Source organism: Erythranthe guttata, chromosome 10 (genome assembly GCF_056151865.1).
Source record: "Erythranthe guttata isolate IM_541 chromosome 10, IM_541, whole genome shotgun sequence".
Lineage (NCBI taxonomy): Eukaryota > Viridiplantae > Streptophyta > Magnoliopsida > Lamiales > Phrymaceae > Erythranthe > Erythranthe guttata.
The window spans coordinates 3,484,665-3,506,195 of NC_142542.1; the positions used below are offsets into that span (position 1 = coordinate 3,484,665).

The 21,531-nt window shown below is 34.7% G+C and overlaps 4 protein-coding genes and 1 long non-coding RNA gene across 6 annotated transcripts; 2 read left to right on the top strand and 3 right to left on the bottom strand.

Annotated features, from left to right (window-relative positions):
• The first annotated feature begins 5,899 nt into the window (after window positions 1–5,899).
• On the top strand, window positions 5,900–8,160 carry ABI5 (Basic-leucine zipper (bZIP) transcription factor family protein). The gene is made up of 5 exons (XM_088823924.1): window positions 5,900–6,086; window positions 6,418–7,258; window positions 7,373–7,444; window positions 7,680–7,709; window positions 7,800–8,160. Exons 2-5 carry the CDS (start codon window positions 6,446–6,448, stop codon window positions 7,899–7,901), a joined length of 1,017 nt encoding a protein of 338 aa, XP_088680050.1. The 5' UTR covers window positions 5,900–6,086; window positions 6,418–6,445; the 3' UTR covers window positions 7,902–8,160.
• Window positions 8,161–9,751: 1,591 nt separating this feature from the next.
• Window positions 9,752–11,515, bottom strand: LOC105960082 (F-box protein At3g07870). The gene has a single exon (XM_012984253.2). It carries the CDS (start codon window positions 11,242–11,244, stop codon window positions 10,057–10,059), a length of 1,188 nt encoding a protein of 395 aa, XP_012839707.2. The 5' UTR covers window positions 11,245–11,515; the 3' UTR covers window positions 9,752–10,056.
• Window positions 11,516–15,266: 3,751 nt separating this feature from the next.
• On the bottom strand, window positions 15,267–17,410 carry LOC105960081 (F-box/RNI-like superfamily protein). The gene is made up of 2 exons (XM_012984252.2): window positions 17,139–17,410; window positions 15,267–17,033 (listed from the first exon to the last, which is right to left on the bottom strand). Exon 2 carries the CDS (start codon window positions 16,809–16,811, stop codon window positions 15,552–15,554), a length of 1,260 nt encoding a protein of 419 aa, XP_012839706.1. The 5' UTR covers window positions 16,812–17,033; window positions 17,139–17,410; the 3' UTR covers window positions 15,267–15,551.
• Window positions 17,411–18,220: 810 nt separating this feature from the next.
• On the bottom strand, window positions 18,221–21,445 carry LOC148767297 (uncharacterized). Its single transcript, XR_016033741.1, has 2 exons — window positions 21,310–21,445; window positions 18,221–20,482 (listed from the first exon to the last, which is right to left on the bottom strand). It is a non-coding gene; the product is annotated as an uncharacterized LOC148767297 (long non-coding RNA).
• Window positions 18,917–20,915, top strand: LOC105960083 (uncharacterized). 2 transcript variants are annotated; one of them, XM_012984254.2, is made up of 3 exons: window positions 18,917–19,059; window positions 20,235–20,543; window positions 20,649–20,915. In XM_012984254.2, the coding sequence occupies exons 2-3, from the start codon at window positions 20,235–20,237 to the stop codon at window positions 20,739–20,741; spliced, it is 402 nt and encodes a 133-aa protein (XP_012839708.1). In that variant the 5' UTR covers window positions 18,917–19,059; the 3' UTR covers window positions 20,742–20,915. The 2 variants fall into 2 exon arrangements, with proteins under 2 accessions (XP_012839708.1, XP_088679874.1); XM_088823748.1 differs by having other exon boundaries at window positions 18,977–19,118.
• Window positions 21,446–21,531: the final 86 nt, after the last annotated feature.

The window sequence follows — 21,531 nt, forward strand, 5'->3', positions numbered from 1 at the left end:
TTGACGTGATTATTCAACATGGTATAGAAGCCACACCAAATAAAAAATCTTGACTTTGAATTCAACCGCCATCATTTCAAATATTTCAAGTACAAACATTTAAATATAGGGAACGTATTATATATATTAATATCAAATAATACATTTCATCAATAATTTAAAATTTTGGTTGAGACGATCGTTCAACTCCTCTCTCTGACGACCTTCCATCGAGGTCGGCGTGCCATGGTAGTTGGTCGGAATTCGGATAACCTACAGCAAATAGTATTATCAAGACACTTATTTCTTCTTTTGTGTCAGGAATAAATTATAGTTCCATTGATTTTTTTTATTTTTTTTTTTAATTTTGCATGTGGGCCCAACTCATCAACTTGCATTTAATTTAGTCGTATCTTTCGCTTCAACTTAGGGAAACCGGAAAAAGTAACAAATCTAGGGTTTCTTGTTTAACATTTTCCCTTATTTAGTATTGAAGAATCAATCCTTTTGCATTTAAGGTATATAATAACTAATTAGTTCAAAGATTAATTAATGGGTTGTTTCATAATCCAGGGTGTATTTATTATAGATTAACCCTTTTTTAATTATGTAATAGAAATACATTTAAAGGGAGCTCCACAACACACATGGGACATCTCACTAGCTAGTGGAAATACATACATACATACAATATATATATATATATATATATATATATATATATATATATATATATATATATATATATATATATATATATATATATATAGTTTCAGACAATCTTAAAATGGAAAGAATGAATGTTGATTTCTATAACAAGAAGCTAAAGCTGGTTGCCACTTTAAGAGATATGAGCTTACTTCTCCATAGCCAATGTTTCAGCCTCACCTTTTTTTCTTTCTGAATCATTTTAATAATCTTGGCTTAGCTTTACATGGGCGAGCTTTCAAAAGGCTGCTATATAATAATATTCTTGATTATTTAAGTTAATTAACTATGCTCAAGAGCTTTGTTTGGTCGCCAAAATAAGATTAGTCAAGATAATATTAAATAATCTAACAAAATTCAATTATTTTATTGAAGCTCGCAACGTCCTAAAAAGAAAACTCACTGGAAGGCAAGATAAGCCATGATTAATTAATTTTGGCAGGTCGACCTGGCAATTTATTGGGGATACCGAACGTCAACAAGTCCAACTATTTAATTAATCATTGCTTATCTTGACAACCAAACGGGGCCTAGCAAGATATTGGCAATATTTGATTCAATATATATTTCGGGGTGATTAATTAGTGCATACACATTCAAATCACAGGCGGCTCTCCCGTTTATAATTATGCTACATCGGATGAAATATATCGGGTTGATCTTTACTATTCATAAGCACAGACAGGGCCGGCTCTAGTGCATGGGCAACTTAGGCCTATGCCTAGGGCCCCCAAACTATATGTAATATCCATAGGGCCCCCTAAATTATGTGTATTATAAATTAGGACCCCAAAATTTGATATTTTTTTATATATATATTTTCATAAAACTAAATAAAAATATTTATATGAAAGCTAAATTGTAGAAAATATAACATAAGATCTAATAATTTTAATATTTGCACTTCAAATAATAAGAAAATACCAACAAATATTTAATTTTAAATTAAAAAAAATAATATAAGGCCCCCAAAAAAAATATTTGTCTAGGGCCCCATATGGGCTTGAGCCGGCCCTGAGCACAACAACACATATATACATCCACATTAGTGTGTAATCCTGTGTAACCTTCACCGAATGCATGTAGCATAGAAATAACTGACTCTTCATCTTTCTACTTTGTCTCCAATCCAACGAGCTCTTCAACCATTAGAAGTTTTTTTGTGCTTATAGCCCTCTCTCACCGTTTAACAATTAATAACAACAACAATCCTCGTAACCCATGATTCTTGGAGATTACGTACGCGTAAATGTTCGCTTCACGATTGGCTGTTCGAATACCAGTGTCACCTTACAATATGCATTAGCTCTTCATATTTGCTTGTATATCGCGTACTTAATTTTAATTATATTAAAACTAAATTAAAAAAATATTGTTTTCATGATTTGTCTAGTGCTTTTATGGCAATATATTAAAACTCAAAAATTAAAGTTAAAAGTACTAAATGCTAATCTAAAATAATATGTTAATATATCCATAGAAAAATCATTTTAGAAGGGGATTACCTCTCAGTAATAGCAGCCGTTGAAGGGGTTTCGAGCTCCGGATCGAGCTGACTATGATACTATCATCGAGGACATTAACACATGTGTTATACTCTGCGGAATGGCAGCTCATGAAACTGCTGTCAAAATATGGCCCTTGTAATATGAATTCTTTACCAACTGTAATCATGGCTATATATTGTGTCCTCTGAAATGATGGAATGAATATTATGTTTCTATTTCCTCAAAAAATAAAAAAAAAATAAAAAGGCGTGTTTGGTGATTTTTCTATATATAAGATATTTAATAACTTATAAGCTCTTTAGAAGATATATGGTTAAAAAAAAAAATTGATGGAAGGGCAATTCCGTCATACGAGCACTTGTAGCTTGATGGAAATGAAGGCCCTTCATAGTTGTCTTTTATAACCAGGTTTATGTATCTCCTCTTAGCTCGTTCTTCGGTTTTAAAGCTTCTTTTCGTGGATGAATTTTATCTATTGTTGTGTCTAATTTTAACGATTTTTTATTTATTAATTTATTAAAATCCCCTCATTGCATGAGTTCGAGATCACATGGCATTTTCGTGGTTTCAAATTTGCAAATGATTATTTTTTATTTTCCCCTTTTTCGGGTTATTTAGTAAGAGTACCCCGAACCTAAATCTATTAGAATGAGGACACCGCATAGTTAGGATATAGGTAAAAGTACTCCCTGGGATTTTTAAAGACAAAAGAATCCTTCATTAAGAAAACAGAGTAAAGAACCATTTTCGTGTTGTAATGTAATCGCAACAATATTACGTGCATTGTGCATGTTTTAAAGGATGATCGGAAAGACTCAATAAACACGTACGGCAAATATTTGGGTTTGCGTTTCTTGCATGTTGATGATGTTTGCTGTCTTGATTGTTTTGTCATGTTTGATTGTTTTGTCATGCTTGTTTGTTGAGTTTTGTGGTTAATGTGGTGACTGAAGTTTATGATTAATGTCTACATTTGTTTGTATGAAAGTATAAAAAGCTTAAAATGAGAACAAGGTTACAAAACTATTGGAGGGCAAAACATGGGAGTCCGGATATATAAATGAGACTAATTTTTTGTAAGCAATATGGGGCTATTTATGAGATTTTTCAAAAAACAAATTTAGGGCAAACATTAATTGCATATTACTAAACATTATAAACAATTATTATATTTGAATTAAAAAAAAAAAAAAAAAAACTAAATTCCTAACCCCTAGCATGTGGAAGTCATGTGCAAGAGCTAGAGGTGAAAATTGGAATGTAATTTCGATTTTCGTCGATTCCGATCTGAAAATTTTCAATTTTGGAACAATACTTTTCAATCTGAATACCCAAACTCCGAGTTTCGATTTTTCCGAAACTATTCGGATCCTAATTAGAATATATATGAGATCCTGATTTCTGATCCGGTTTTAAGTTCTGAAAATAATCCAAAAATTCCAATTTTTTTTCCTAACTAGATTCCCTACTTCCCATTGTAATTGACTTGAATTTACTCAAAAAAAAAAAAAACAGAAAATTTCGAAGTCAAACTGATTCCTATCCAAAAAAAATTCGATTTTGAAAAAAGTTTTTTCATTCCAATTTTGATTGAAATTATTTTTTCACTTCCAAAAAAAAAATCGAACCGGAAGAGCTTATTCTGATACGATCAATTTTGATTGTAATTATTTATAAGTTATAGACTTATAAATAATTTACTAGTTGAGTTTGTTTTTTTTTTTTTAAATAAATATTTTTTTTAAGAGCGATTTAAATTAATAAAATCAGCAATACAAAGAACTATGTGCCCAATTTATAAAATAATAACATTCTAAATAAATAATATAGATTGAGCACGTGACCAAGTTGTGTACAAGCACAGCTATTTGGGCCAACTTAATAAGAGTCGGATATTGCCAAAATGAATCAAAATAAATAAATAAACAAGGGTCGGATATATTATTATATTATTTTTCCAACAATTGGATTGAGCATTGACATTGAGCTCCAATTTTATGAGTTTATTAATTTCTTTGTTTAATTGGAGACTCGTTTATCCAGCTCTTTGTTTTTCTTTTAATAAATGAAACATGTATGTAACAAGTAACAACATATACACAATGAATATAAATATTGTTTTTGTACAGCAATTGGTAACTACAACATGTACAAGTGTAGTTCAACATGGATGATCTAGCGGTTGGAGTAAGTGAGTTTGTGTCAGTTGATCAAAATTCGAATTCTCTTATGAACGATAGCTAGGTCGAATTAGTCACACATGATTAGTCTAGCGAAATTTACGCCTCTCATATATTTTGCAAGTTATTATACGAAAGAATGTAGAAAAGAAATGTGAGTTCTTTCATAATTAATAAAAAGAAAAGAAAAAAAAGTGTAATATGTATTAGGGGCATGCTAAATCCAACACTAAAATTTACTAAATCTCACACATAAATTAAAAAAAAATGTCTCTCTACTTATATTCTCTCTATCTTTTTTCTATGATGATTTTTTCCAAGTCACTCAAAATTCATTAATCTTTCACGTAAATAATCTTAAAAAGTGAGTTTAGGTTTATTTAATATTTTTCAATTTCATTATGCCTTTTTAATTATTTAAATTCATATTAATTCGATTTTTTTTTCTCAAATTCCAACTTCATTTTAGTTTGAACACATGAATTTTTTTTCTCAAATTCGAACTTGGAATGATATGGACGTTTTTAGTGTGTAATTTTGTGAAAAAAATAGGGAAAAAAGAAGGGTGAGGAAGGAAAATATAAGATTTTATTGAGAAAAATTTTCAATTGTATGTATGATTTGGTAAAATTGGTGTGAGATTTAGCATATCAGTATGTATTATAGTATTAGCACGCTTTGTTCAACGACCCAGCTTATAAAATATAGAGTAAAAAAGGTTATGGCTCAGAGTTATTATATAGGGTATACAACCATTCGAAGTAAGGTTAAATTATGAAAAACTTCTTTATGTTTGGGTAATTACTACCATATCCTTCAACTATGAATTTTTTTTTATACACATCATCCTTATAGTGTCAAATTCAACAGATTATTTTAAATTCTGTGGAATGTTCTCTAGTTTAAACTCATTTTATGTAAAAATATAATTTCTGATGCTCCATAATTTGATATTTAGAAACCAAGAGACACATCTTATGATCATCTTGTTTGTAGAACTGGAATGGGGTATTATGGGTACAAACTGGAAAATATTTCATATAATCTAAAAGATTTCCCTAAATTTAACACTTACGAGTGAATGTGTCAAATAAATTATAATTGAGGGGTAATTATAATTATCTAAACATAAGAAACTACCGCACGTGTGACCGTAATTTATCCTATATTAAATAATAAATATTATGCTTCTTTTGTTTTATCCAGCAACCTGATTATATTGGCCTTGGTTATGAGCTGAAATCAGTAGACCAGCCAACCCAGTTCCGCACGTGCGATTTATGTAACAAAGAGATGCAAGAAGACACGTGTAAACCTAGTAGAACTCCGGACACTGCCTTAAGAATTGCAGTGAAGACACTTGTCCAACACGTGTCAATCAGCCATGCAAAAGCACACACTCTCTCTCTCTCTCTCTTAAATGGGCCGCAGTTGATTCCTGGCCCAAATTCTTCATCTGCCGGGCCCGAACACATCAACCACCTTCACATCAGTATTTATTTACCCCTGCAACAAAACCACTCTGGACAAGCTACTGTTGGAAAAGTGGATGCGCTCTCTCTCTCTCTCTCTCTCTCTACCTCCCTCTCTCTCTCTCTACATATAGATACACATACACATGTATCTATCCTCCTCACACACATGCATGCTTTCCTGAAGGCTTGTGGAGACAATTTTGGTAGCTTGTCGGATTTTTATTAAGAAAAAAACGGTAATTAATTAATCTTTTATGTTTTCAGTTACGAGTTCATCTTAATTCAGTTATATATATATATATATATATATATATATATATATATAACCCTACCGCTTAATTTATATATATTTGACCCCTGTTCTTGCTACAAATTAAGTATTAAGGGTAGTAGTAGTACCAATGTTTTGATTTTGTAAGTATATGTAAATAGATACAAAAACAGATCAAATGCTTTAATTTGAGTGTATGAGCTACTTAATTAATTTGTGCTAGGGATATTTAATTTAACCCCTAAGAATTCAAGATAGTGAATATTCATTCATCTAATTTGCCTTCTAATTTGTAGATTAATTTCAGACAAAAAAAAAAAAAGGATGAAAATGATCAATAAGGATTCCGATTTTATTACAAAAGGAGAACAACGAGTACAACACACTAGTAACACAAGCCCGTCGTTGGGTAGACAATCTTCCTCGATATACTCCCTCACCCTAGACGAGTTCCAGCACACGCTCTGCGAAAGCGGCAAGAATTTCGGTTCGATGAACATGGACGAATTCCTCAACAGCATTTTCACCGCCGAAGAAAATCAAGAAAACCACACGATGATGACGCAGCAGCAGTTGATTCCCCAACAAGGAGGCCACGAAAAGAAAACGCCACTGAAGGCGGGGCCCGCCTTAACAAGGCAAGGCTCCCTCGAAGTGCCGGAGCCTCTGTCTCGGAAGACCGTCGACCAAGTATGGTCCGAAATCCACAAAACCACTCACCCACACCGTAGCGAGAGTCACGCACGTGTAGGCAATCACAGCTCCTCTCAGAGACGGACGACCTTCGGCGAAATGACTCTGGAGGATTTCTTGGTCCGGGCGGGAGTCGTCAGGGGGCAGAATGTTTCTCCGCCCTTCGCCGCCCCTCCACCGCCGCCACCTCAGCAGCCGATGTATCCAGTGGGGCCCAGTTTCGGTGCTAGGCCAATAACGGCTGTGGGGCCCGGATGTGTGGATGTGGCATCTTATCAAACACTTGCACAGGTGGATAGTGGGAATCAGTTTGGATTGGATAATTTGAGAGGTGGAGGGAGGAAGCGGATTATAGATGGTCCGGTGGAGAAGGTGGTGGAGAGGCGGCAAAGGAGGATGATCAAGAATCGGGAGTCTGCTGCACGATCTAGGGCGAGGAAGCAGGTTTAATTAATTAATTAACTTTTGTTGCTAGATTAATTTGTATTGCGTATTGATGATGATAATTGGATTGTACGTACGAATTTCGTTTGAATGTTTGTTGTGTGTGTGCGGCAGGCTTACACGGTTGAACTTGAAGCAGAGTTGAACCAATTGAAGGAAGAGAATGCGCAGCTTAAACAAGCTATGGTAATCATGTTGATGCTTTCTACATGCATATATATATATATGATTTCGCCTACCAAGGCCTCGTTTTTCGTTTGGAAGATCAGTCGTTATTAATTAAATAATCGGGCCGTACCCGATATTTGGTTAGTCCGATAATTAATCTTATCTTGGCTAATCTCGTTTTAGAAACCAAACGAGCCTTAAATAAATCAAAAAGTCTAATGCATGGTACCTAACTTTTTGTTATCTTGATCAGGCTGAGTTCGTAAGGAAAAGGAGGCAACAGGTACTCTCTTATCTGTCTTTTTCTTCCCGATTACAAATTGTATTTGGATATGTGTTTGTATCGAGTTTTTATGTTTTTTTTTTTTTGCAGTTGTGTGAGGAAGTAAAAGTAGAAACGAAGGTGAAGTCGAAGGCTCAAATGGCGAAGGAGAAATTAAGAGGAATGAGGAGGAGTTCAAGTTGTAGCTACTAAATCAAACTTCACCCGTCGATTTAATATGATACTACATGAGTTTGTCGAGTTTTACTAACAGAACCAAGTGAGTTAACTGGCCCAATGTATCGGTACGCTTCGTTTCGTTCTTCTTGGTAGATGTAGCTGGGGCAGAAGTATATAATATATATGTATTATATGAGCTTAAAGATTAGATTTTAGAGTTGTATTGCTATATAGATAAGAGTACAGAATATATAATGTTGATGTGTTTGTATGCCTTTCTAAAGGTTAATCACATGTTTGGAGAGTTTACATATACATAGGTGGTGTGGTTCTTTTTTATTTCTTTGTTTCTTACAAGAACGTGTGGGAATACATATCCTACTTGATGAGCCAACTCGACAAAAGCTCGAACTGGAGCTCGGATATTTCTATCTTTATCTCAAAACCGATTACAGTTGTTCGACAGCAGCCACCAGCTCACGAGCTTCTTATTTTTTTATATTATTTATTTTATTTTATATATTATACAGTAATATAATAATAATCATAATAATAATAATAATAATAATAATAATAATTATTATTATTATTATTATTATTATTATTATTATTATTATTATTATTATTATTATTATTGTTGTTAAAAATATTATTATTTTTAAAGCTCCATCTCACCAAAACTCATGCGAGTTCGAGCCCGAAAATTTCTACTCGTCGAGCTCGAGTTCTAGTTTAAATAGTCGAATTTGAGCTCGAACCTTCCAAAACATGCGAGCTCGCCTCGTTCACAGTCTTAGATATCTATATGTAAAAGTATGTACATGTTCGAGCATGATCAGCAAAAGAATAAAAAAATTGAATAACAAAATGTTAGATATGAGTTAGAAAAAAGATCAAATAGAATAACAAAATATTAGATATGTGTAAGAAAAAGGATCAAATGATTAGATTGTTTATCCGTTATTATCGAATGAAGATCGAATATAATTTTTTAAGAAAATCCGATTTAAAAAAAAAAATAGATTACAGCTAAGATCTTATCTTAAACTCCTGGCAGAAAAAACAAAGATAGCACTGAATAGAGTCAACTATGTAATATGTATCTGCCATTTATAGAAACATTTGTGTCAGACGATTTTCGTCAGTACCATGTTACTATAATGTAAAAAGTCCAAAATGACCTGCTGTCCATTTTTGTTGCTCTAGTCACAACTTAGAAATGGTAATGCAATTGCCATTAAAACAATTTCACATGAGGAGAGTTTCAAACTCTCCGTGCTCTGTTTTTCTACTTTTATAGTCGTGAGTCCGTCATGTTGTCTTACGTTTTCGTTTCACTTTAATTCTTCTCGAAACAAATTCGTGTTAGTCAAGATTTCTAAACAAAGTTCTCAAAACAAAAATTTATCTGTAACCGGTACAAATTACAATAATCCGCATAGGTGTAGCTCAACTCATTTTGGGATGGTAAATTAGAGCAAAGACCTATGATCGAATCCTGACAGCCACATCCTTACTGTGCCAAGTTTGGAGCAAACTGCTATCTGGTACTGTAAAAAAGATTTGACTGCTACATAAAAATATATTTTCACTATAAACAAATAGATATCACTTTATTTTCAAATTTTTCTCTTACTATACAGTTTCCTGTACACGTTTTAACATTAATTTGCCACTAATAAGTGTCTCATTTCAAATCATAAAGAGATAGTACTTTTGTTTTCCAATTATTCACTAAAAACATATTTCACCAAAATAAAATGAAAATAACTCAAAAAACGTATCTAAACATTGCTGCTGTATGCTTGTGACACAAAAAAAAAAATTAAAAAAAATACAGGGATCATAGAAATGAGATGAGGTCTCTGTAATGAAACAAATCGAAGAGAAAACATTGATTATTATCCAAAACGAATTTACAGCAAGAAAACTCAATTCATCAATCAAACTGTAAAAAAAAGATGCAAATTTCTCTGTTATGTTAACTGCAAGAGAAGCATATCCATTCAAGCACGAAAAAGAAGAAACCTTCTTCAGATAATCAATGCTGCCTGATAAGTGCCTGAATTATTACCACTAAACGAAAAAAGAAAAAATCGAAAACGAAAAAAGAGCGAAGAACAAACTTCCGGTTATTCAATCCCTATACTCCCAAATCGCCAAATCCACAAAGTCGATCAAACCGTTTTCAAACACCATTTGTAAGCATAGGAATAAGACTATCGTAATACAAACACGGCTTATTGTAAGTCTTCATAGCCCGATAGTACTCGATTTTCTCCGAAGTCCGATTCTTGAGGCTATAACAAATAAGATCCTTTTGCTCCATATGGACCAATATTTCGTCGGCCTGATCATCTGACGGAATCAAAAACTTCGGACACAGAGGGTACAGATTAATACTGTACTCCACTGACCAATTCTCGTTGTTCTTCTTCTTCTTCTTATTCCCCCTCAGCATCCATATATCCATAGTCGAAGCTTCCGCAGAAAAACCGACGACACAGAGCGAACCCATTAGCCCAATGTACTCCAAGAAGCTGTATTTTTTCGATTCGTGTGTTGGGTACGAAATGCTGCTGAATTCCTCTCTCTCTAAATCTAGAGAGAGAATGGACTTGTCCTTCCACCCGGAAGAGAGCGCCCAGTAGATGATTCCGTTCACGCACACCGGGTACTCGTCGGTCCACGCGCTGAACGGGCAGTCCCCGATTGTCCTCCACGACCCGGATCCGACACCGGTTTGGGTACCGAACGAGAAAATCTCGCACCCCATTTTCCCGTTCCCGACGAGCGAGCGGCAGAACATGTGCACGATTTTGTACTGTTTCGTGGCCGGGAGGTAGCCGAATCCGACGTTGTAGAGGCGCGTGTTGGAGCGGAAGGGCACACGCGCCACCTGCTGGATGCTGGGGTTGCAGACGTACATGGAGAACATACAGCACAGGATGCTCAGGGGGCCGCACGTGACGAACGCGTGCACGGCGCCGTCGATGACCCTGGTGAACTTGTCGGTGACCTCGCCGCGGAGGTCCATGGAGGTCAGCTCGACGGTGATTTTGCTGTTGTTGAGCTCGCCGGTCCCGTCGGAGATGTACCGCCGGACGAGGAGGAGGGGCTTCTGCTTCGAAAGCTCCACGTGGCGGGACATGAAATCGGCGTCGCGGGTGAGGAGGCTCCGCCACGACTGCGAGACGCACCTCAGCCTGCAGAGGTCTTTGGAGGGGAGGCGCGTGAGGATCTCGATGACGAGATCGCGTGGGAGGTGGCCGATCCCGTCGAATTCAACCATGTTGTGGTGGTGGTGGTGGTGGTGGGATTGAAATCTCCTGATCTGTTTTTCGGGTTTCGGAATGGTGGATTGATTAGTAATCATGGATTGGATGGATTGATTATCTTATAGGTATTTTTTTTGAAGGGAATGAGAAGTAAAGCAAGTTGCTGGGATATGTATAAGTGGACTTTTCTAGAAGATGGGAAAAAAATAATGAACACTGGATAAAGGTGTTTGTATTATAAAAATGGTGGTGGCAAAGAAAATGTAAGTCTAAAGTATTTCTATTACTATATATACATATATACATATTTTTAGTATTTTTATTACTTGTGAGATTTGAACACTAGTGTGACAAGTTGTGACATTGTTTAATCTTAAATCAATTGGAATGGTAGATGGCAGACATGGTCAATTTTTTTAGTCCCTACTAGGGTCCGAAAATTGGGACAACACTTTTGATTTTCGCCAATTTCGATTCAATTTTGAAATAATATTTTTCATTTTAAATTCCAAGCACCTGATTTTTATTTTTTTCTTCGAAATTGGAATATATATGAGATTTTCGATTCGATTTTCGAAAGTTTACACTAACAATATAAATATTATTGTACATTTTATATGTTGTGACTATAAAAAATTTTGATCCTATTTATGATTATTTTTAACTGAATTGGAATTGATTTTTCACGTCCAAAAAAATTTGGAATTTTGCCAACGGTTCTTTTTTTCGATTCGATATATCCGATGGACGGCTCTTTAATTGGCTTTGTTTCCATGTGATTTCAAAATTTCAGTCACGATCAACACTATCATCAGCATTGTCTAGTCTTTATCGATTACTTAATTGTATCAATTTGTGTGTTGTATTAACCTATTTGTTATCACAAAAAAAAAAAAGAAAAAGAAAAAGAAAAATCACTATAAACTATTAGAAAGTTGAGGCTGCTCGAGAAACCGAATAAGTTTAGTTTATGATATACCTTTTATATAATATATTATCATCTTTTATGTACAGAAACACAGATCCAAATTAATATAATTTAATATATATACACTTTGATTAGGGGTGGAAATCGGAACGAACGAATCGGAAATTTTTGTTTCGAAGGATTTCTAATTCTTTTTGAAGTAGAAAATGGATTCTAATTTTTATTCCAAAAAAACCGAAATGCAAAAAGTTCATTATGATTTCGGAAGGCCTGGAAATCGCGGAATTTTGGTACTCTCTTGTTTCAAATTCGGATATAATGAGAATTTTCATAATATTTTTTCTATCTTTTCTGAATTTTTGCTGGAAAATACGATGGAAATCTAAAAACACATGTAGGAACAACAATAGAAACAAAGATTTTCTTATAAGAAAAAAAATGCAACTAAGAGTTTCTAATAACAATTAATTTTTTCTAAAGTTTTAATTTACTTAACCCTTCGGATACATTTTTCATATAAAATGAAACATAAGCATATATTATGGAATTACAAAATATATCACAAAATTATATTATATATGTAGAAGAACAATCGAAATATTCTGAACTAAAATTAGACCGAAGATCAGAATTTCCGGTATTTTATATACAACTCCAACTCCGTTCCAAATAAATCCAAAAACAATCGAAAATAAAAATAAAAAAGTACAATTCTAAATTCGAATATTTTCGAATTGGAATTGGATTCCAAAATTCAATCGAGTAGAGTGTAAACAAATTTGATCCCCAAGTTTTATGAAACAATAATTACTTGTCTTTTCAAATTTTTAACAGTTCGCTATCAAATCAGATTTGGCAATCTAAGAATTGGTCAATTTTAAATAGTTATTGTTTTCTTTCGCCGCACGATATCTTGTGGGAATATGAAATCTTCCTCACCTCATTTAAATATTATTCAGTCAGTTTCGTGTAGCTTTGTCTTCACAAATTTTCTATTTTCAATTACATACAAATTTACATTTTTAATATTTTTTAATTGCCGTTGCACCATGGAGCACTCAAAAGGCAATGTATGGACAATTTAACAATCTTTTAGTACGTACGGAATTTGGCTAGTGTAGTTTACATTTCTCGTGAGTTACGAAATACTAAAGACAACGGAGTTTACCCGATGGACATCTATTGTTGCTGCCGGCAAATTCTTTTGTTTAATGAAAAAATAAAATAAAAAATAAATAATACTTTTCACTTATTTTAAAGGACTATTTAAATCAGAAAATATCATGATTATATGAACTTTCGATTTCTGATGGTGACATCGTCCAATTTTGTTGTAATTAGTATATACTCCACCCTAATAATCTAATGTTCCTAGATTGTTATCACAAATAAAAAGCAAAGATAATAATTCTTCTGTTTGCCCTCGTCATACATTCATTGTTTTCATGCAGAAATTAAAAAAAAAAAAAAAAAAAGGCAAATTACGGCCACCCCTTTGAGATAATGTTAAAATTGCGAAAAATCCCATCATAACTGGGTAATTACAACCACCTCGCTCAATTATATATTGTCTTACGAAAAAAACCCGTCCTTCAGTAGATAAATTTGACACCGTATAAGTGGACGTGTAAAACAATACATGGGGATTTGTTGTAATTACCCAGTCAAGAGGGATTTTTTCGTAATTTGATCTTACCTCAGAAGGTGGCTGTAATTTGCCCAAAATATATATACATATATGATTGGAAGAACTATAGTACATTAACTTGAATTACTTTATTTATTTATTTTTTTATTTTTAGTCCATGCTAACTAAAAAGCACAATCACTCTATATATATACAAATGCTGGCTGCAAAATGTCAACACCATTTAAATAGACCACTTGTTTTCTATGGTACCCAAAAAAAAAAAAAAAAACGGAGACACGATTGACGAATTAGAGTGCTTCGTGCCTCAAACGACAGGGTGTGAGAACTTGTTATCTATTCAAGTGGTGATGTCAACACATAAAAATGCAGTCACTATCTAAAAACACATCTGTTATGAATATTTTCGAACGAACAGAGACTTAGTAGTACAAGAGTCATCTCAAGTAAGTGTCGTTTATATATATTCAAGTAATAATCACTTGGCAATAAAGAAAAAAAAACACGAAAACTCGGCTTTACAGTTGCATAAGCACAATAAAGTATGACCGATTCATCCTCATAAACAGGCAAAAAAATGCGCCGCAGTTGGTACTAATTCAAACTTTCAAGCAGTAATTGACTATTAACCTCTTTTCATCTCAGCAGAAAGTGTAGAGACGTACCTAACAGCGTGCAGGGGAGAAAAAAACATCATCGACCTTCGCAAACTTCAGCTCCAAGCTTCCCAAACTTCCGGAAGAGACATTTTTTTAATGCAAAAACTACAAGGTCGAATTAAGGTTTTCTTGATAGGTAAAAATGCACGTTTTCTGACATATGAATCGTCTATGGGTAAGCTTCGTTCTACGGGCCAGATCATATGTATCCAAATGCTTCTATCCAAGGCAAAGCATTAAAAGGATATCCATGCTACATAAGATTTATCCACAATCTTGGTTAATAGAATAAGATTGATAAGAAAAAATAATATTGGATACTCAGCCGGAAGCCGGAAGCCAGTTAACAAAAACAGTACCGAAGCAATAAAATCATCCTATATTTCTTGTCCAGTTCATTTTCTATCCAACAAATACTATCTCGGTAAATAATAATTATTAGTAACAAGCATTTTCTGAAAATTACATAAATGCCCTTTCAAATTCTATAATCTGTAACTCGTCAACAATCTGAATTAGGTTTAGGAAGATCTGCTCAATGTGTTTGGAAACCAATCAAGTTAGCTACAAGTCTTATCCACTAATTTCGCCAGACAGTTTGAAGTTATAACCACCTTATTTTATCGATAGTGCACCGAACTAGGATCTATTTAATGTAGACATTGTTTAACTAGAAGTCCCACCAAACTAATTTCGCCTAACAGTCTCACCCAACTTAGATACTGTTTCACCTCTGCAGTCGATGGTTTTCTAACACAAAGCACCCTTTGTTCTAATAATAAATGATGCTCGACCGTCGTATCATTTGAACAACATATATGAGAGTGTGTGTGTGTGTGTGTGTGTGTGTGTGTGTGTGTGTGTGTGTGTGTGTATAGATAGATATTAGAAAAGAAGCAAAAATATGTGATACGAGAAAGTTCTTGACAAGGCAAAGAGAAAACAAAGATTCTTCCTTTTCAAGAATTATAACAAAACGAGTAAACAACCACAACAGTCAAACAAAACCTAAACTTACACGGAAAGAATATCGGTAACCCACAACTGCACTAAAGTTCAAAAATTGCCTGAGAAAAATCAAGAATCACCGCTGACCAATAACCATCTCCGCCTGCTTCTGTACCTCGTATCCGAGTACAAGCTTCAAATGCGCCAGCGCAAGTAATATATCTATTCGTATTCAAATTGAACCTCCACGTGCAGGTACTTCCTCATAAGTCTCACAATGGACGAAGTGAAATTGGCCAACGTCTGACATTCTTCGTGAGTTTTCGTCTCGGACACAACCCCATGTATGACCAACTTCCTTAAACGAGGACACCTTTCCAAGATTCCCGAAACCCACATCGAAAAAAAGTCACTAATCACCGTCCATCCTAGTTCCAAGACAATCACATTCTCCAAGACAAACGAACCCTGTAACCCGTACTGAAGTGCCGCCTCTCTCAAATCGTAATTCAAAGAGAGATGGCTCAGTAAAGGAAAGCACGAAGCAATTGTCTCTATGTAAACAAATTCATCCTCGTCGTCGAACACAACACCCCAAAGCCTAAGCTTTTTCAACTTCGACGACCGTGAGATCATATGGTGGAACTTCGCCCACATGATCGTGAAATTGCTGACATCGACAATTTCGAGATTCTCAGCACTCTCGCCGATATCGAGATGGATGACGCTGACGTCGTCGATCTTCAGGAATCTCAACATCCCTTTTCCGACAAGCTCGAAAACTTCGAGCGTGCAGTCTTTCAAGTGCAACTTCTCGAGGCTATCAGCCTCGAGTATGAACTTATCCAAGCTAATCGCTTCGACGTAAATATCCTTCAACGAGTTACTACTCAAATCCATCATTGCCTGTGGATCGGACATGACAATATCTAGACTGACTAGGTTCAAAGTTTCGATTTTCGGACATGCTGTAAGAAGAAGGCTCAGATCCAAAGCTGATATACTCACGTAACTCAAAGAAAGAGATCTTAGGCGTGGGAATTTCTGATAACACGGCTCAACCCCCGTAACTGTATTGTGAGACAAGGCCAAGACTTCGAGCTTTTGACGACCGCACTTCTCGAGCATGTTGATATTAGGGGTTGTCCTCACATTGTAGTGAAGCTGGCGTAAGGTTTCTCGAGTGTACATGAGCCAAGCGATAACCGGAGCAGCAGAAAATTCGTCCACGTCATCCATAATTATCGAAAGGCATTGCAGCCCTTTGGTTTGGAATATTGTTTCGGTGATGAGTATCTCGAGTCTGCTAGTGGAGAGTTCGTGGTACAAAGGCCAATCGTTGGAATTGAAAGTGAGAGTGTGGAGATGTTTCCTCCAAGCGTTTTGCCATTTCCGGCAAGTTGCGGATGCTATCACAACGTCTCGGGCGGCACCGAGGCGGGACAGTATGTTCCCGACAACCTCAACCGGAAGAGATTCCATGCCGAATCAATAGAATAGGATATTCAAGAATTCTCGAGTTTCGAATGTGAATAACCCAAATCCATCGAATGAATCTTTCAGAAATCTCGGATTTCACCAACTTATTTATGCTCAACCATCCAACTTGAAAATGTGACAACTTGATCAAATCCCAGAAATAAAATTCTGATATTTTCCAATCAATTATTTTCCAAACAAATTCAGTCTACCCCAAATGCCCACCTGAAAAAATCATTTGCCCAAGAAAATACATAAACATACGGATGACGTCATATCTTTTAAAATCAAGAAAATTGATAGAATTAAAAAACGTGGGTCCTTCCTTACCTGAAGATTCCGACGGTAATAGAGAGAGACAGCCCATATTGAGAGAGGAATGTAAGAAAAGATCGATCGGAAGAATTGAATCGAATGTATAGAATTGGATTGAGCAAAAGGGGGTTTCGGTGTGGAATCTGATTGGCTGGAAGGTGGGGAAAAGTTGAAGCTGATTATGCGCACAAACAAAACTGGGGAATACAATACACCCACGAAAATTAGGTCTGTATTTTTAATGATTGTATTATTTTTTGTACATTAAAGGCCAATCATACGGCATCGCCGGGTCCTGTATTTATACATATATATTAATTATTATTATATTTAGAGAGAGAGAGAGAGAGAGACAGAGTATCGAATATTTCAGATTTTTTAACAATATGTTCCATTCACAAAGTCCGATTTCCAAATTTTTCGATTTTTTTTTAACAATTTTGGAATATATATTAGATTTTTTATTTTCATTTTGATTTTAATTTTGGAAGATATTTCAAGTTCTGTTTTTTTCTTATAAATTATAGGTGACTAAAAAATGGAAATTTTGAAATTCACCGAATTTCAATCCGAAACTATCCGGCTTTGGAACTATTTGAGATATTAATATTAAATGATAAATTTAACTAACGGCTTAAGATTTTTTGTTGAGATGGTTGGTTATTCATGACGATCCAATTGTGGATATGAAGGAGTTATTCATATCGAAGTTGTCAATGGTATTAACGCCATGCCAAATGAAAAAGGTTCTGCATTCGAATCCCACCGACATTCTTTTCAAATATTTCAAGTACAAGGCTTCAGATGTAATTTGACTACACTTGAGGGGGCGTATTGGAGATATTAATATTAAATGATAAATTTAACTAATAGCTTAAGCTTTTGGTTGAGATGGTCATTCAACAAGAACATATTTTTACATTCCGGTTTTCAACTCTTCCAAACTCTTTCATAATGAAATTGAAATTAGTTTTCCGCTTTCGAAAAAAACTTATTTTTTGTAAGTGTCGATTTGCGGATTCATGTGAATCGGACCGAATCCAAATCCACATCGTCTGAGAATGCTTCATGCTTGTTTGGGTAATATGGCCGAGTTAAAAGCATGAAGAACTCAAAAACCTAAGCCACCAACTGATTTAGGCATTTAGGCACACGCACCATAGACTAATTTATCGTTAATATTGTCTTTTAAAAAAATCGACATAAAAAAAAACCAAAAAAATCAAAAATAAAACAAAGAAAACTCCCGCCACAACATTTTATCAACAGTCACAAGTCACAACACACTGGACTATATCAACAGCTGCAAAATGATTGATTTTTCATAGTCTGCTAATAGCTCAACAATTTACTTTCATGTTTATAAGAATTATTTCGTACCGTTTTGCTTCAAATGGAACTCATCGTAAGATGAAAATCCTCGATTGTCTGTCCTCAAAAGATATAAAAGTGTAACTAATAGCTACCAATATTAAGAAATAATTCAGAATGAGTAAATGCTAAAAAATTTAATGATTATTGAAAAATAACCACAACGCCTTACTTTAAATAAAAAACAAAGATTGCGTACTAAATTAACATATTTTTTCGATGATTACAAGAATTTAAACTACAAGTATTTTCTAAGAAAGGAGCGTCGAAAAATTTACTCGTTTTCAAATTAGGCTGAAATTCGTGTAATCCCACTTACTGCCTTTATTGCGCCAGAAAGCAAGACGTAAAGTACAAAAAAGAGAGTAACTGACTAAAAACGTGCCGAAAACCCGGAAAAAGAAAAAAAAAACAAAGACCTTCGAGAAATCGGTAAAAAGAAGGCGGAGAACTCAATTGTGTGTTCCCTCATATCTCTGCTCATTTCATTAACCATTTTACCATTTCTCAGAGACCGTCTTTCAGTAATTCAATTCAACTAGCAAAGAGTCTTCCGTTTAACAAGGTTAGTAACTGATATACTTCTTTCTCGATTTTCTAGAGTTGGAGTCCGCAATCATTCAGGTTAAATCTCAATCTTTTGTTCTCGGCAATTAGATTTTATTTCCACATTTATATGTACCCAATTTATTTATACGTTTTTCTAATTAACTCTAAAGATAAATCTACATCAAAACACATAGATGGTTTGTCTATCGTTTAACCAATTTCGACATTTGTGAATAAAAGGTCTTAATTTGTCAAAAAGAGAGTGTGACGAACATATAAGTTATAACACTAGTATTAAGGTACCTAATTCTATTCTTGTAGCAACAATGTTTATGTATCGTATCATTCAGCTTTTGCATTTGTTACGTATCGATTTGTTGATTGGATTCATTGACATTTCCTATAATTGTTTAGTGTATTTAAGTCCGATTAACATTCTTTTTCTAACCAAAAGCTCATTTATGTGGACTCGGACATCAAAAGTAGCATATGTTTGCTTAAAACAGCAATCGTAAAAACCTCAAACTTGCTGTTTCTGCCAGTTTTTACCATCGTTGTCGATTTCTCCTAATACTTAACCAGGGCTTTAGGCGTTTTCAGATCTTACGAAAAAGAGGAACATATATCAGTTTGGGCAAATTACGGCCACCCACTGAGTTATGGTCAAATTACGAAAACCTCCTCCTGGTTGGGTAATTACAGCACCCCTCAACTATGTATTATCTTACAAAAATACCCCTCCAGAAGTAAATTTAGGGATGTTAAATCGGCAAAACCGAACCGAAATTTCGGTACGCCACCGTTTACCGAACTGAATATATGATTTGGTTTGGTTCGGTAAATAACTGAATTACATAAATTTTATGTAAAAATATTTAAAATGGTGGGTGGCTGTAATTACCCAAACAAGAGGGTTTTTTTTGTAATTTGGCCATACCTCAGGGGTGGCCGTAATTTGTCCATATCAAGTTTAAATCATGACTGAACTCCTCAAAACAAACTAGGCTTTAAAAAATCAAAAACAATATTAGGCGGAAAGAGAAAACCGAAAATACGGACACTATCTTCTTTAAAAGCAGTCTATCTCAAGAAAACTATGTTCTATGTGATACTATGACACGATGAACTCTATTTCTTTTAGGTGCTATATATATATATAGTTATACTTATCTTACAAACTACCGTATACAGATGGCCAATATGCCGCCTCCATATGTAGAACCAGGCGAGTTCCACTTCCTAAAAATAATGGCAGAGGAGATCGAAAAGCATTACGTACCTGGTTCGACTTTCAGAGAAGAAAGCCAGAACTATGTGTTCCGAAAGTTCCGTGTAGCATTCGGTCCGTTTTATTCAGACCGTTTTCTCAAGTCGAGATTCAAGCACCTTAGGAAACGATACCAAGATTTCTCTGACATCCTGAGCCACGAGGGAGTACACTGGAACAAGGAGCATAATCTTCTTTACGGCAATCAGAAAGTGCTTACGGAAAAATGCAAGGTAAACGATTAATCATTCTTGCTGTTTATTTCACTAAATAATTTCTGGAATCTGAATATCCTATTAACCTAAGTACACTGTGCTTTTTTTTTCTTCTTTTGCCAGAGCCATTTCAAGAATGGTCGTTACAATGGAGAACCGCACTTTGAACTCATGAGCCAGATTTTCGGAAGTGGGATTAAGTATCTGTACATTTGAACCTTGGTGTTATCAAAACCGTGGAATCGTCATTTTCTTCTGTTATAGAATCTCTTATTACAGAAACCATCTTTCTTGAAATTTTATCGATGTGTGAATTGTGATACTCAAACACCACACAATGCTGGGATATTCCTTTTCTCTTTATCGAAAAAAGTAATGGTCTAAACTCGACTTGATCATCTTCTTATTCGTTAGATCCGAGTGTTTCTACCTAGATTCAATTTGATTCTCGTAAATTCCGTCTCGACAAAAATTAGGATAAGAGGCAAATGGAATGGAAATTGTTAGCTATTACGCATTCTATTGTTAAGATACTGATACCAGAAATTAAAGAATGCAGTTCAGAGATTCATAATCCTTGTTTAACTTAGTTTGATTTTACGAGAAAAAAAGAAGAAAAAAAAAACAAACATTTTATTCATTTGAAATTAAAGACCCACCCAAAATTGTATGAGTTTCACTCCAGACGATAATTAACACCTACGGTCAAATAATTAAAGAAATACTCAAAATTAGGGCAAATGCAATTCGAACCACAGTGAATGAATCGGTGTTGGAATCTTACGAATTTTGCGGCGGAAGGCGACGGAATTGCTCAGCACGGCCGCTCGCTAAGAGAAGGAAGTCTCCGCGGCAGGCGATGACACGATATGGTGGTGAACGTTTGTATACAAACTAAATTTCGCAAATGGTGATTTAAAATACAGCTGTATTTATATCCTTTTGATTAAGCTACTTGAGCTCTTCTTGTTTTAAATTAGTGTAAATTACACCCATACCCCTGAGA

Bases quoted from the DNA above. Each gene is read 5' to 3' on its own strand.
- ABI5 (XM_088823924.1), top strand. From the start codon at position 6,446: ATGAAAATGATCAATAAGGATTCCGATTTTATTACAAAAGGAGAACAA. The intron at 7,259-7,372 runs GTTTAATTAATT...TGTGTGCGGCAG, and splicing joins GATCTAGGGCGAGGAAGCAG to GCTTACACGGTTGAACTTGA. The intron at 7,710-7,799 runs GTACTCTCTTAT...TTTTTTTTGCAG, and splicing joins TAAGGAAAAGGAGGCAACAG to TTGTGTGAGGAAGTAAAAGT.
- LOC105960082 (XM_012984253.2), bottom strand. From the start codon at position 11,244: ATGATTACTAATCAATCCACCATTCCGAAACCCGAAAAACAGATCAGG.
- LOC105960081 (XM_012984252.2), bottom strand. From the start codon at position 16,811: ATGGAATCTCTTCCGGTTGAGGTTGTCGGGAACATACTGTCCCGCCTC.
- LOC105960083 (XM_012984254.2), top strand. From the start codon at position 20,235: ATGGCCAATATGCCGCCTCCATATGTAGAACCAGGCGAGTTCCACTTC. The intron at 20,544-20,648 runs GTAAACGATTAA...TTCTTTTGCCAG, and splicing joins TGCTTACGGAAAAATGCAAG to AGCCATTTCAAGAATGGTCG.